Genomic DNA, 12,783 nt, shown 5'->3' with positions numbered 1-12,783 from the left:
TCCCTCAACCCTGAGGTACGGGCCTGCAGGCTTCTGAACCTCCTCCCAGATGGGAGGGGACTGAAGAGCGTGTGCGATGGCGTGTGCGTGTATTGTAGATGTGCAGGAGGGAGGGGAGTGAGGCACCATAGATCTTTTCTGCTGCAGGGTTCTCCTGTTGGCGGTGGTGCAGCTTCCAAACCACACAGTGATGCAACTGGTAAGGATGCTCTCAATGGTGCCACGGTAAGGAGCACGGCTGGTTAAGGAGCGCAGTTATGTGAAATTTCTTTTCGTTCTATGGCTGTCATAGTTTATTGCAAGGAGCTGTTGTTTGAGTCTTTGTAAAATGTTTAGCAGCAGCTAGCCCATTTAGGCTAGCGCAACAATGTTGGCAATGCACAGCAGGCGTAGCAGGCGCTTTCTCGATGGTGCCGCTGTGTCGAGAGTAGCCTTGAAAGTGAGTAGCCCACAGACAAATTATTTTATGTTTGGAGTGCGAGTTATATAGCACTCTTGATGGAGCGTTGTTGCCCCAGTTTTGTTTTTGTGTGTTCCCATGGTTCCCACTAGGATTGATTATTTTCTGATATCTCAGTGCCTCATCTCATACGTCAATTCGTGTGACATAGGGTCTATTTTGGTGTCAGATCATGCAGAGGTGTCCCTCCACATGTGGCAACCAACCAATGTAAGTAAATTACAATGATGGAGATTAAATTCCTCTTTACTTCAGGACTCAAATTTCAAATTATTATTACAAAAACAGATTACATTGTTCAAGGAAATCAATATTCCATCAGCCCCTTCTCCAGGAACAGCCTGGAAAGCATTGAAGGCTTTTCTTAGGGGATTCATAATTCAATATGCCTCCCACAAAAAAGAAAGAAAAGGCAGCAGAACTTCTCTATCTGGAGAAAGAGGTTAAGTATGCTGAAAATAGTTTTAAAACCTGCATCACTGAGAACAACTTGTGCAAACTTTCTCTGCTTAAATATGAATACAACACTTTGTTATCTCAAAAAGTGGAATTCTCACTGTTTAGGGCTTGACAACGTTTCTTTGAAGGCAGTGAGAAGGCTGGGCGCATGCTGGCCAACTACAAAACAGCAAGAGGCACACAGTACTATCCCAGCTGTACGTGACCAACAGGGTGTGCTACATACAAGCCCCGTTGATATCAATAATACTTTCAAAGAGTTTTATCAAAATTTATACAGCTCTGAATCAGCGGCAGGCAGGGCGGAGATCGAAAAATTTCTTCGTGACTTGGATCTTCCAACCCTGTCTACTGAACAGACACAACACCTTGACAGACCAATTACTGCTATAGAAATTCAGGAAATTATTCAGACACTGCCCACAAGCAAAGCACAGACGGCTTTATGGCTGAATTCTTTAAGTGCTTTGCTGCTGACCTTGTTCCTTTGATGCTTGATATATGGACTCTCTTGAAAGGGGTGCGCTCCCATCAACACTCTCACAAGCCCTCATTACTCTAATTCTCGATAAGGATAAGGAACCTACAGATTGTCATAGCTACAGACTTATATCTCTGACCAATTATGATAGCCGTATCTTTTCTAAAATCCTTGCCAGTAGATTAAACAAGGTTGTACCCTCTCTGGTTCACCCCGACCAGCTGGGGTTTATGCGCAATCGCCATTCTTCAGATAATATACGTCGTCTGATAGATATAATGTGGGCAGTTAGGGGCGACACGACACCCACTGCGGCCCTGTCATTGGATGCCGAAAAGGTGTTTGACAGGGTCAAGTGGGAGTATTTATTCTTTGTCCTGAAACACCTGGGATTTGGAAGGGTTTTTCTTAATTTGTTACATTTAATTTACAGGTAACCCACTGCAGCTGTGATAACTAATGGTCTCATCTCCCCATATTTCAGACTACACAGAGGCACTCGCCAGGGCGACCCTGCCCCCCCAGCCAACTTTGCTCTGGCTTTAGAGCTGCTGGCTGCTGCCATTCGTCTAGAGTCCCAGTGTTTCTCAATCCTACTCCTGGAGCCCCCCTGTCCTACATATCTTCTATCTATCTTTACTCCAAACACACCTGATTGAAATTAGTGATTAAATCAGGTGTGCTCAGATAGTCAAAAGTGCCACTGATGAGTTCAGTCAGGTAGGTAGAGCAGGGGAAGATGGAAAATGTGCAGAGCAGGGAGGCCCCAGGAGCAGGATTGAGAATCAGTGGTCTAGACTCTAATTTCACTGGGATACGTGTGGGACCCACGCCACACAAGGTGATGCTTTATGCAGATGATATCTTGACCTTTGTTAGCCGTCCTGAAACCTCCACCCCAGCACTGTTGTCTTTAATCAATTCGTTTTCCAAATTCTCAGGATATAAGATAAATTGGTCCAAGTGCGAAGCTCTTGCTCTTACGGCATACTGCCCAAAAACACTATTTCAGCCAGGCAACTTTAGATGGCCAGATCATCCATCAGGTACCTTGGGATATTGTTTTCACCCAACCTGCCAGATATTATGAAAGTAAATATTGAACCACTACTTGAAAAATTTAAATTAGACACAGAAAGCTGGTCACCCCTTCATCTTTCTTTGTATGCTAAGGTGTACTGAAGATGTACTGAAGATGCCTGTTGCCCCTAAATTCAATCACATCTTACAGTCTCTCCCAGTAAATATTCCGATTTTTTTCGAAGGTTTGATCAGTTATGTAACCTCTTTTTGTTAACGTGTGTGTATGCGTGTGCATGTCATATATATTAAAACTACCACTGCTTCAACAGGAGCCTCAACACAGTAAGAAAAAGAGGTGACACACATCCCAATGACCCTCCTAGCACTTCTCACCATCAGCCTCCTCTGGCACCCAGCATCTTAAGTACTGCTGACCAGCCACCTAGACCTGCATCCATCCTAACCCCCAGCACCATAAGTGCCCCCCAGCCACACAGACAAACTCCCCACCAAACCTCAAGCACCATAAGTGCCCCCCAGCCACACAGACAAACTCCTCAAACATCCGATGCTCAAATGGAAGCTCCCCAGTCACCCAGCAGCACACAGTCAAGCTCTTCACAAGCCCCGGACACCCCACCCACAAATAGGGGGACACAGAGGCAGCGTGGTGACAGTTCTGAAAGAGAGGCAGGCTAGCCTGCTCCTGAAAGGCTTGCTCGAGCTGCCCGCCAACTCACACTGCCGCACTTTGAACAGCAGATGCTACAGATGAACCGTGAGGAGCATCTTTTGAGGTTGGAACTGATCAGGGACCAAGAGCGCCAGGAGGAGGAGCTACACCAGGAGCGTAGGAGAACCCAGCAAGCCAAACGAAGGGCCTACACTGCAAAAATGCAGTATTACAAGGCCAAACTCCAGCACTACGGAGGTGATCCTCACCCAGCCAGAAGCAGAACAAGCTCCAGTGACAACTGATGTTTTTGAGTTGATTTAATAAAAAATTATTGCGCCCAAGAGAGTTGGTCTTGTTAGAGAAGCCTTGGTGAAGGGTAATTTATAAATAAATGTATAAATTTAATTGTCGAAGTCCTTAAGGGAGAGTTCACACATTCTGCCAGGGAGAGTAATTCTTAGCATCACCACGACGCATATAACTACTTCTATTTGTTATTTCAGAGGCAGGCAAATACCCGTTCTGGCAAAGGATTGGCAGCACCCCAGTTTACTTTCCTGCAAGATAAGTGGCCAGTACATAACTTGCTGAGGATAACAACTGACCTACATAGGCTAACATTTCAGAGCTTATTCTTGAAAAATGGGTAAACTATCCATTTAACAAGCTTTTGCAATTTTGGGCTGACGTGATAACAGGAGTCCACAAGTTCATGCAATTCTGGTGATGATTGATAATTTGAGTTCACAAATTTGCAGAATTCTGATGTTAATGGTGATAAACTCAGGTTCTATTAATAATTTGGATCAGGAGCTTTAGTGCTGGGTGTGGCATTTTAAACGGGTATTCAGTGGGTTGTCTATCCTCTGTAGCTACCATGGATGTCCTAAATGACATTGTGTTGTTGCGTAGCGTGCAGGCAGCACGAATTATCAGCAGAAGGTACAGACTACTTCGTAACCCCTTTCAAAGGTACAACGACAAGCAATTCCAATGACGGTACCGCCTGTCCAAAACAGCAGTCAGGCGGCTTATCAACATTTTGGGAGGTCAGCTGACTGCCAGAGGGAGAGGGAACATGCCTGTGCCAGTAGCGTACAAAGTTCTGCTTGCGCTATGCTACTTCGCCACAGGGTCCTTCTTCCGCTGCGGTGGCGATATGATAAATGTCCACGAGCGCACAGTTTGCCTGATAATACATACATTGGCCCGCGCCCTTGCTGCACTCCACACAAGCTACATAGTAATGCCAAATGCGGAGCAGCAGAGAGACATCTGAACTGCCTTTTATGTTAAAGCCGGTATGCCTGGGGTGATTGGAACTGTGGACTGCACCCACATTCCAATCGTATTCCATGGCACATTGCGCAATCCCGCTTTCACCAATCACCATGGGTATGTAGGGCTACACCCTCTGATCTTTTTTCTGTCTAGACTTCAAGAACGTACACTGAATGCAATACTCTATTTATATACTGTATACAATTAATGTCCGAAAAAATGTCCGAACTAAAGAAAAACTTTAGTAAATGCCTCTGGGATGCCTTTGATGTTTCTGCTGGTAATACGTAGTGAAGCACACTATAATATATTCTGGCAAGATATTTACGTTTCTAATTTTACAGGTACACTTCTATAAACTGCCAGATGGTTTGCGACAACAACATGCGCATTCGCAATCTTGTGGCGAGATGGCCTGGCAGTGCGCATGATGCCCGCATTTTTGACAGCAGCCAACTCAAGGCTCAACTTGAAGAGGGGGCTTACAGTGGAGTCCTCAGAGATTGGGGCTACCCTCTGCGCCGGTACCTCTTAACGCCTGTTCGGAGGCCAGTAACCCATGCAGAGGTCCAGTTCAATAAGAGCCACAAGAAGAGTCTCTGCTACATCGAGCGAACATTTGGCTTATTGAGGAGTCGCTTTGCATGCCTCTCCTTTGGCCTTCGGACCACCCCACAGAGGGCAAGCATCATCACAGTCGTCTGTGCAGTCCTCCATAACTTGGTGATCGACTGGGATGAGCCCTGTTACCCTCAGCCACAAGGTGCTGACCTTCAGGACTTTAATACTGCCGCTGCACCTGATGCTGCTGATCTAGCAGGGAATGCATTTTGCCAAGGCATCATTGCAAACCATTTCAGTTAACCTCACAGCATGCATATATATATAAATATCTTTTTGTTGAAAATTGACGGTGCCGCACGGCGCTAAAATCCTGGTGACAAATACAGAATGCACTATTTAGTTTGAGCGTGTTTTGTCATCTGTCTTTGTGATTAGAAAAATACAGGCCGCAATTTTTCGAAGAGAGTTATCTCCGCAAACCTTAATTATGGGACTGCATAAAGAGATATGCCTATATAGCTTTTATTTCACACAGTCAAAGTAAGTGACGACATAGGCCTACATGGGGGCAGACATCAGGCTAACAAAATATTACTACAGTTTGTGTGTAGGATGTGATGTAGGTCTCATTCTACAGATAAAATGGTTTAGTCTCTCCTTAAACCACCTCAGTATCAGGTTTAAGCAAATACGCACAAAAAGCGACCTCTAGTGGCTGGTATGAGATTTCTTGACGACACAGCAACTGAGATCAAGCTAAACCTCAGCAGTAGGTTAAACCACAGCAATGACACAGCAATGGGGTTTAAGAAGCCACGTGACTTTTTCCGCAACATGCGCGTTTAAAACCATGCTAAACTCTAAACTGCAGCTAAGCTAACGACAGAGCAATTGTCCCATACTGTTTACACGTGGTTTGCTTATGCAAGACGCGCAATTAGCCACATATGTAAATAGCGCGACTAGCCAGCTATTAGCCAGAAAATGGCGCCGCTAACAGTGCTGATGGGTAGTGTAGTTGTTAAAGGGAAAAAAGCGCCAATTGCAAGGGATGTGCTACGGTGCTATGAGAATGTTGTAGGGTTACAGCATTGATTACCACCATCTGTTAGTCATAAACAGTATAAGTTAATCCTTCCATTCCCATGCCAAAGGGCATGCTTTGTACTGCATACATAAGTTGGATGCCTAACATTATTAAAGTGCTCTGTGCTTGTTTGTGTGTATGTGTACCTGTTCATGTACATGTGTGTTCCTCTGTGTGTGTGTATGTGTGTATGGACATGGGTATAAACATATCAGGGGTTGTCATTGGTATAATGCAGCCTTACCTGTTGCCCATGATAAAACACAGCCAGGACAAACATGGCCATCAGAAGGAGGGATGTCTCCTTAGTGCCCAAGACGTTTTTGCTGCAATAAAGGAGAGCAGAGAAATTACATCTGGGTGAACAATGACATGCTGATAAACACCAAAAAGGTGGAAGGTTTTAGAAGTGGAATATTTTATTCTAGAAAATTAACAGAATGATTATCTCAAGAAATGGAAAACAGTGCTGACTGAAATTCATATTTCTATCAACAATTTCATGGCAAAAGTGAAGCACCATTTAGAGAAACAACTTTATTAAAGAAGCTGACACAGTTCAAAAGTAGGAGGGTTTACTGTGGTTACAGTCAGTGGAAAGATAATGGACAACTTACTATGAGTAGCTATGCAGAACCAGTGATTTCACAAATCAATCTTAAAATGGTGGGAGATGTCATCCCTTGGAAATAATGTCTTTCTGAAATTACTGTTATGCTTTAGAATACACAATACGTTGTGTCTATTAAAAGGCAGAAACTGCATGCAGGTTCATGTGTGGCACATTTGAATTTTTCTCTGTGGGGAAACTGGGAATTGTAGTGTTTGTGGCAGTGCTTTTTTCTGTTGTTAATCAGCTATTTTCTACAGTTGATCAGATATTCTGTGGCCAGGATGTCCAGCACTGCTAGATTATTACCATGCATGTAAACTTTTGTAGGGACCTTTTATTCTCAGAGCTGATTCGTCTTGTGAGGTGCGTTGTGTCGTACAATGCACCCCTTCTCAACACAGGTTGTATGCTTTTGCTGTGTTACTTATCTGCACAATGACTAATTTGAGAGTCTGCTGTTATGTTTTTAAATTTAAAATAAAAAATATTTCATACTGCAAAAAATATTTCATAGTTTTCAGCTTGTATCATTTTATGCAGAAATACTGAAAAGGCTCATCTCAGTTATAGATGTGCTTTAATTTTTCTGAAATCTTCTCAGCTTTCATATTTAAAGTGAGTGTCTTGCATTCTGCTGTAAGGACCAATAAACTCTGTGACAGAATTAGAGCCACCAGTCTCCAGGCAGGAAGGTGTGGTTTTCCAGGGAAACACATTTATTCACAGTGCACAACATGTACATGTAATTGAGGCACTGCAATAATAACAAAAAAAAAAAATGCTCAGCACCCTTAAGCCTGTATTGGCCCCCTAATGAGCTTCTTGTTCACGATAATTGTGAGCTCATTTCTAAACCCTCACCCATTGAATGAGTCACCCATCCCATGCTAATTAGTTTTATATTTGTATTTGCTCATTACATTGAATTATCAGGCATACAAATGTTTATCATTAAATTAATGTGCTGTTATTTCTGCAATCCAAAACTAATCACTTAAGTGCTTCATTTCCTAGACACTGAAACATTATTAAGAGAGCATAAATGTTCTTCAGATGGGGTAGATCAAAATCCATGAAATTACATATAACCCTTTCACGCATGGGGTCAAACGAGTGTGATTAGAACACTAGACTGGAAAATTTCCAGCTAGCGTTAGCTTACAGGAAACATTGATTTAACGTTATAAAGTATAGCAAATGTGGCGGTAAAAACTATGAGAAGCTTAGTTTGCTTTGATACAGTCTATGCATGCATTAAATTAAATAACAATTTCCGGATCCCAAAGGAAAATAAAGTCTACAGAAATTCAAAAGAAAGTGCAAAGGATCTTTTACACTAAAATGCCATTCTGAAGCCTGAAGCATACTGTTCGCAGGCATCATCCAAACAAGATATTTCTGACAAATGTGGGTGGTATTAAGGTATACTACCCTACCCACGAGTGGGTAAGTGTTGACCTGATGGACATTGAGATGCTATAGCAGCTGAAATCTCCAAGCCTTTTTTACTTTGATAAGCATCAGGGTCCCCATGTTCAGTATAAAATGTCAACTTTCCCAACTTTAAGGTAAGGTTATTTCATCATCATGGTAGTGAGCCCAGCCTCTTATCAACCCTTCCTGTGGGAAGATGCACCAAGAATAAATTAACATGGCTACTTTGCATATAACACACATGGCCAGGCCAGCAAAGAATCATTTTAATGATTAATCATATAATTTCTCAAATACATTACATACTGTGTATCTAAATGCATCAACACTGAATCTTAGCCTGAAAGTAAAGCTTACTGTTGCGTTTTAGTTTCTTGGATATAGAAGGTCTTTGGAGATGAGATTATTGAACTTATACTCACTCTCTGTTGTTGTGGAAGGTGTCATAGCGAACAAAGAGTGAGGTGTAAAAGGCTTCGGTGAGCAGTGAGTAGATGGTGATCATTACGAGAAGCACAGCCAATTTCAGGATGGAGTTAAGGCGCAGAAACACTGCACAGGTCACCATAGCTGACACACCGGTGAAAACAAAGTACTGTGAGAAACACACAAGAAAAATAAAAGTACATTAAGAAATATTAAGATACACTGCATTTATTCTTGCAGAAGAGTCCAAAGAAGAGAGTACTGCAGTTTTAGTCTTACAGTCTTCCTCTTGATATACCTCAGCCTGCCAATTTGTTTTAGACAAAACAAAATAGCATACATTGCTTAAATGACCACTATCAGGATAGCATATATTAGGCCTACTTCAACCAATAAACAGATCATGCTTTCTGCTAATTATTTAGGAATGTCAATGATATGATTAAACAATACATATTTAGATAATTAAATGATACCTCAGGATAGAAACATATGTCTGGTATTGAGGCAGATGCATTGAATGTCTGATTCCTGAAGGTAGCTGACTGGTCAAAATCACACCACAGCTGTAGAGCACAGAAGGAATAAATAAACAAATGGATGTATATTTGCACATGTATACATACATACACAGTGGCCAGAAATTGAACAAAACAAAAGTAGTGCCTAATTTCTCAAAATAGCTTCAACATAATACAGTACTTAAGTTGCTCACGCCAACCTTTGCTGTCCATTTCTTTGCTCATGTAATAGTACCAAAAGCAGAAATATGTTGTAAAGAAGGATATCCTTTTAAGCATAAACTTGCAGAGGAAGTGGTAAATGCAGTACGCATCAGCCTGTCTGTAATAATGACATTACATTCAGAGTGGAACCTCGATCCTTATGTGGTTTGTTCCTATCCTGAGTGAATTTAACCTTGGCAAGCACATATCATGAAAAGTTTGAAAAAAAAATACACTTCTCTTTTTAGGTCAAGTTAATGTACAAATAATCAATAGTCAATCAATGCACAATTGTATACATGTTACAATAAAATAATGAAAATAACACCAATTTATTCTTTGTGTAAACTGTCCCCATGCTACATTGTAATATCTTGCAAACAGCCTGTAACTGCTCAACTGAGTCAAAAGTGAGTGAGTTTTACACTCAGTTTACACTGAGTGTAAAACCTGAAGACTTCCTAACAAAGAAGGAGGAGAGGAGAGCATTATAGGTGGCACTTTTAGCATTCACTGTTCAAAAGTCAGTTATTTTAGAAGTCAGCTGAAGCACATTTAAACTCACACTCAGACACAAACTTGAACCATGGTTAGGCAAGCAAAAGCATTGGTTTTCTAGCATCACTTTACTACCCTGTTATCACCATTTACACCTGTTGTTTGTGGAGTTTGCTGTAGACTTATCTACCCTGGACTGTACAGATTATAACAAAAAGTTACTTCACTGCCTTCTGAAGCAGTTGTTCTGTTCCCACACTGTAGACATTCATTAAAAGAGATGTTGCTAATGGCTACTCAGTTTGCCCTGGTCCATCTTGTGCTGTAAAAATTAAAGCAATTAGTCTCCACAAATCCCCAGTCCTGGCTGGCTGGGTTAGTGGGTGGAGGGCTTTATCTGTTAATGTACAAAATCAAGCAAGTATTCACAGATTTTTTCATTCAGCTGGCCTGATTTCATTCCTTTATTGCAAGATCTACACAATTGTGTACATGTACCATTAAAATAAGCATGTTAATTAATGGTTACTTGGATGAAGCAATGATTGGTAAGAAGAATGTCAATGAGAGAACAGGAGCATGAAGTAAGAACAGTGTAGTATTTGGCCAGCTTTCACAGTGAAAAGTATTGGAACAATACCACCAACATATTGTGCATTAATCTCAAATCTGGCTATTTATAATTTTCATCAAGGCCAAAACATCCCCAGATTTAATAATAATAAGGCAGGCCTCCCAGCCTGTACCACCCAGCCTCTCCAGCTCATCCAGAACGCAGCTGCCTGACTAATCTTCAACCTCCCCAAATTCTCCCATGTTACTCCCCTGCTTAAATCCCTCCACTAGCTTCCTGTCGCTGCCAGGATCAGATTCAAGACCCTGACCCTCGCCTTCTCTGCAATCAACAGGACAGCCCCTGCCTACCTCCAAGAACTCATCCAGCCCTACACACCAGCCCGACCCCTGCGCTCAGCAGCAAGCTGGACGCCTCGCTCCTTGCATGGTCAAGGCAGGAGGTGTTCGTTCTGCCAGACATCGGCGTTTCACCTACATCGCTCCCCAGTGGTGGAACGAACTCCCTGTCCTGCTACGGACAGCTCCTTCACCCCATTCCTTCAGAGGGGGCCTGAAGACGCACCTCTTCAGACTCTACCTGGGACTTGCTGCCCCCCCCCACCCCCAATCAGTGCTGTCGTAAATTGCTGTGCTTTTTAAATTGTTTCTTGTTGCCGCCTTTACCCTGACGCTCATTGCGCCATTTGAAGTTGTTGAAGTGTGCTGTTTGCAAAGTGTATCGTATTAGTTGCCCTATACGCTGTAGTTGTACAAATCTGATAGTACTGTGTCCTCAAACAGACCTTGCTGTCAGCTGGGAACTGTCTCATTGTGGAACTGTACACATCCTGTCCCCGTACTGTCGCTATACTTACTGTATGCACTTTTTTTTGATAAAAGCGTCTGCTAAATAAATAAATGTAAATGAAATAAATAAACTTGATACTTTCAAAAGATAGTCTCATCTATGAAAAGGGTTCACTGAAGGCATCAAGAATTTATTAATCAGCTTCCATAGATTATTGGCAATTTGCTTTGTATTGTTGACTACTGAACAGCCTCCACTCACTTGCTGCAGATGACTCACCTGCAAATTTGTGGAATGAATACACCTTTATTATTGTACCTTTATATTTAACACAAAAAAGCACTTTCAGCCAGAAAAACAGCACGTTAGGCATATATATTAGTCACTTTTTTCATCATTTTCATCTGTTTCTCTACTTGTACTTTTCTTTATTTGTAGTAGACATTAAAGCAGCAATTTGAACATTTGAATATTTTAGTGAAATACTTGAATGCAATGTTGAATACAACACCACAACTCTCCTCCCTTAGGACAAAGACGTTCGATCATTGGGAAAAATTTGTTCAAATGGATAGCTTCTACTAAACCCTTTTAAGACTTGGACATGACGCAAAGTGTGAAAGACAGTACAGTCTCTTCACATCATACAATGAAAAAGCGTGAAGTTACACACAGAAGAATTTTGGAAGTAGGATTCAGTAGGTAGCATTGATCACTGGGTTCCTATTTCCAAGATATGACTTTGCCCCAAATTTCTGAACACAGAAACAGCTCCTGCTCATACACTGTTCTTCTTCACTTACAATGTTGATCACAGCAGCAAGGAAGTTGATGAGGATGGATGCAAAGATGATGACATTTCTGGCAAGGTAGGTTTCATTGATCCAGCAGCAGGCCTTGCGTAGAACCAGGGGCAGACACTTGTAGTCCTCCACTGTGGTAACCAGGACTAGGGCTGAGTGTAGCATGATGAGGATGGAGAACTGGATCACCATGGTTACCATCCTGCAGTGACACACGGGCTGCAGTTATCATAGATCAGCGGTAGCGGTAGATCATTATCCCATTTAAGACTCATGATGACATAAGACATTTGGGATTGACTCGCCAAGAGAGAAATAGACCATTTTCTAACATATCTGCCACAGTAAATTATAATTACAAATGATGCCATAAAGTAATATACTATAGTATTCAAACAAATGTCTAACATCTTAATGGCCAGATATACAGTGAGATGCAACTCAATAATTTATAGTGAGAACCCCCCCCCCCCCAAACCCCCAAATTCATGCATTGGCCCATCTTGCTACACCCAAGATCATCCATTACCTAGATGAAGGGAGCAGACTTTGGACTGCAGTGATGAATATAAGAACTATGAAAGCACAGACCAGGTTGGACTTGAAGACATCATCCCTCATCTGGGAATACTGCAGGGAGAATGAATTCAGACAGACAGGAGAGCAATGAACACTTTTGACTGTGCCTGAGCACCCATCCCACAGTGCTTAACTATGATTGTGCTAGATGTAAAAGGGCAGAGAGTATAGGGCCATTCTGGGGATACAGAACCAAAACAAAGCACAGAAGCTTTGGAAAAGATTAATAGCCAGTTTCATGGACACGTAGATGGGATTTGGGGTCAAATGGTTGCCATGTATGGAAAGGCTGGCCCGTCATTTTGACCTGC

At 42.1% G+C, this 12,783-nt stretch overlaps 1 protein-coding gene across 1 annotated transcript in view; it reads right to left on the bottom strand.

Moving 5' to 3' along the window:
• Positions 1-12,783, bottom strand: part of LOC118772739 (adenylate cyclase type 8-like) — an 87,391-nt gene that overhangs the window by 28,887 nt on the left and 45,721 nt on the right. The window contains exons 9-13 of the mRNA XM_036521312.1: positions 12,423-12,523; positions 11,894-12,095; positions 8,981-9,070; positions 8,501-8,673; positions 6,276-6,357 (exon numbers count right to left, since the gene is read on the bottom strand). Coding sequence (XP_036377205.1) covers positions 6,276-6,357; positions 8,501-8,673; positions 8,981-9,070; positions 11,894-12,095; positions 12,423-12,523 — 648 coding nt within the window. The remainder of the gene's footprint in view (positions 1-6,275; positions 6,358-8,500; positions 8,674-8,980; positions 9,071-11,893; positions 12,096-12,422; positions 12,524-12,783) is intronic.

Source organism: Megalops cyprinoides, chromosome 2, assembly GCF_013368585.1.
Source record: "Megalops cyprinoides isolate fMegCyp1 chromosome 2, fMegCyp1.pri, whole genome shotgun sequence".
Taxonomy (NCBI): domain Eukaryota; kingdom Metazoa; phylum Chordata; class Actinopteri; order Elopiformes; family Megalopidae; genus Megalops; species Megalops cyprinoides.
This window is presented reverse-complemented; position numbering and strand designations above follow the sequence as displayed.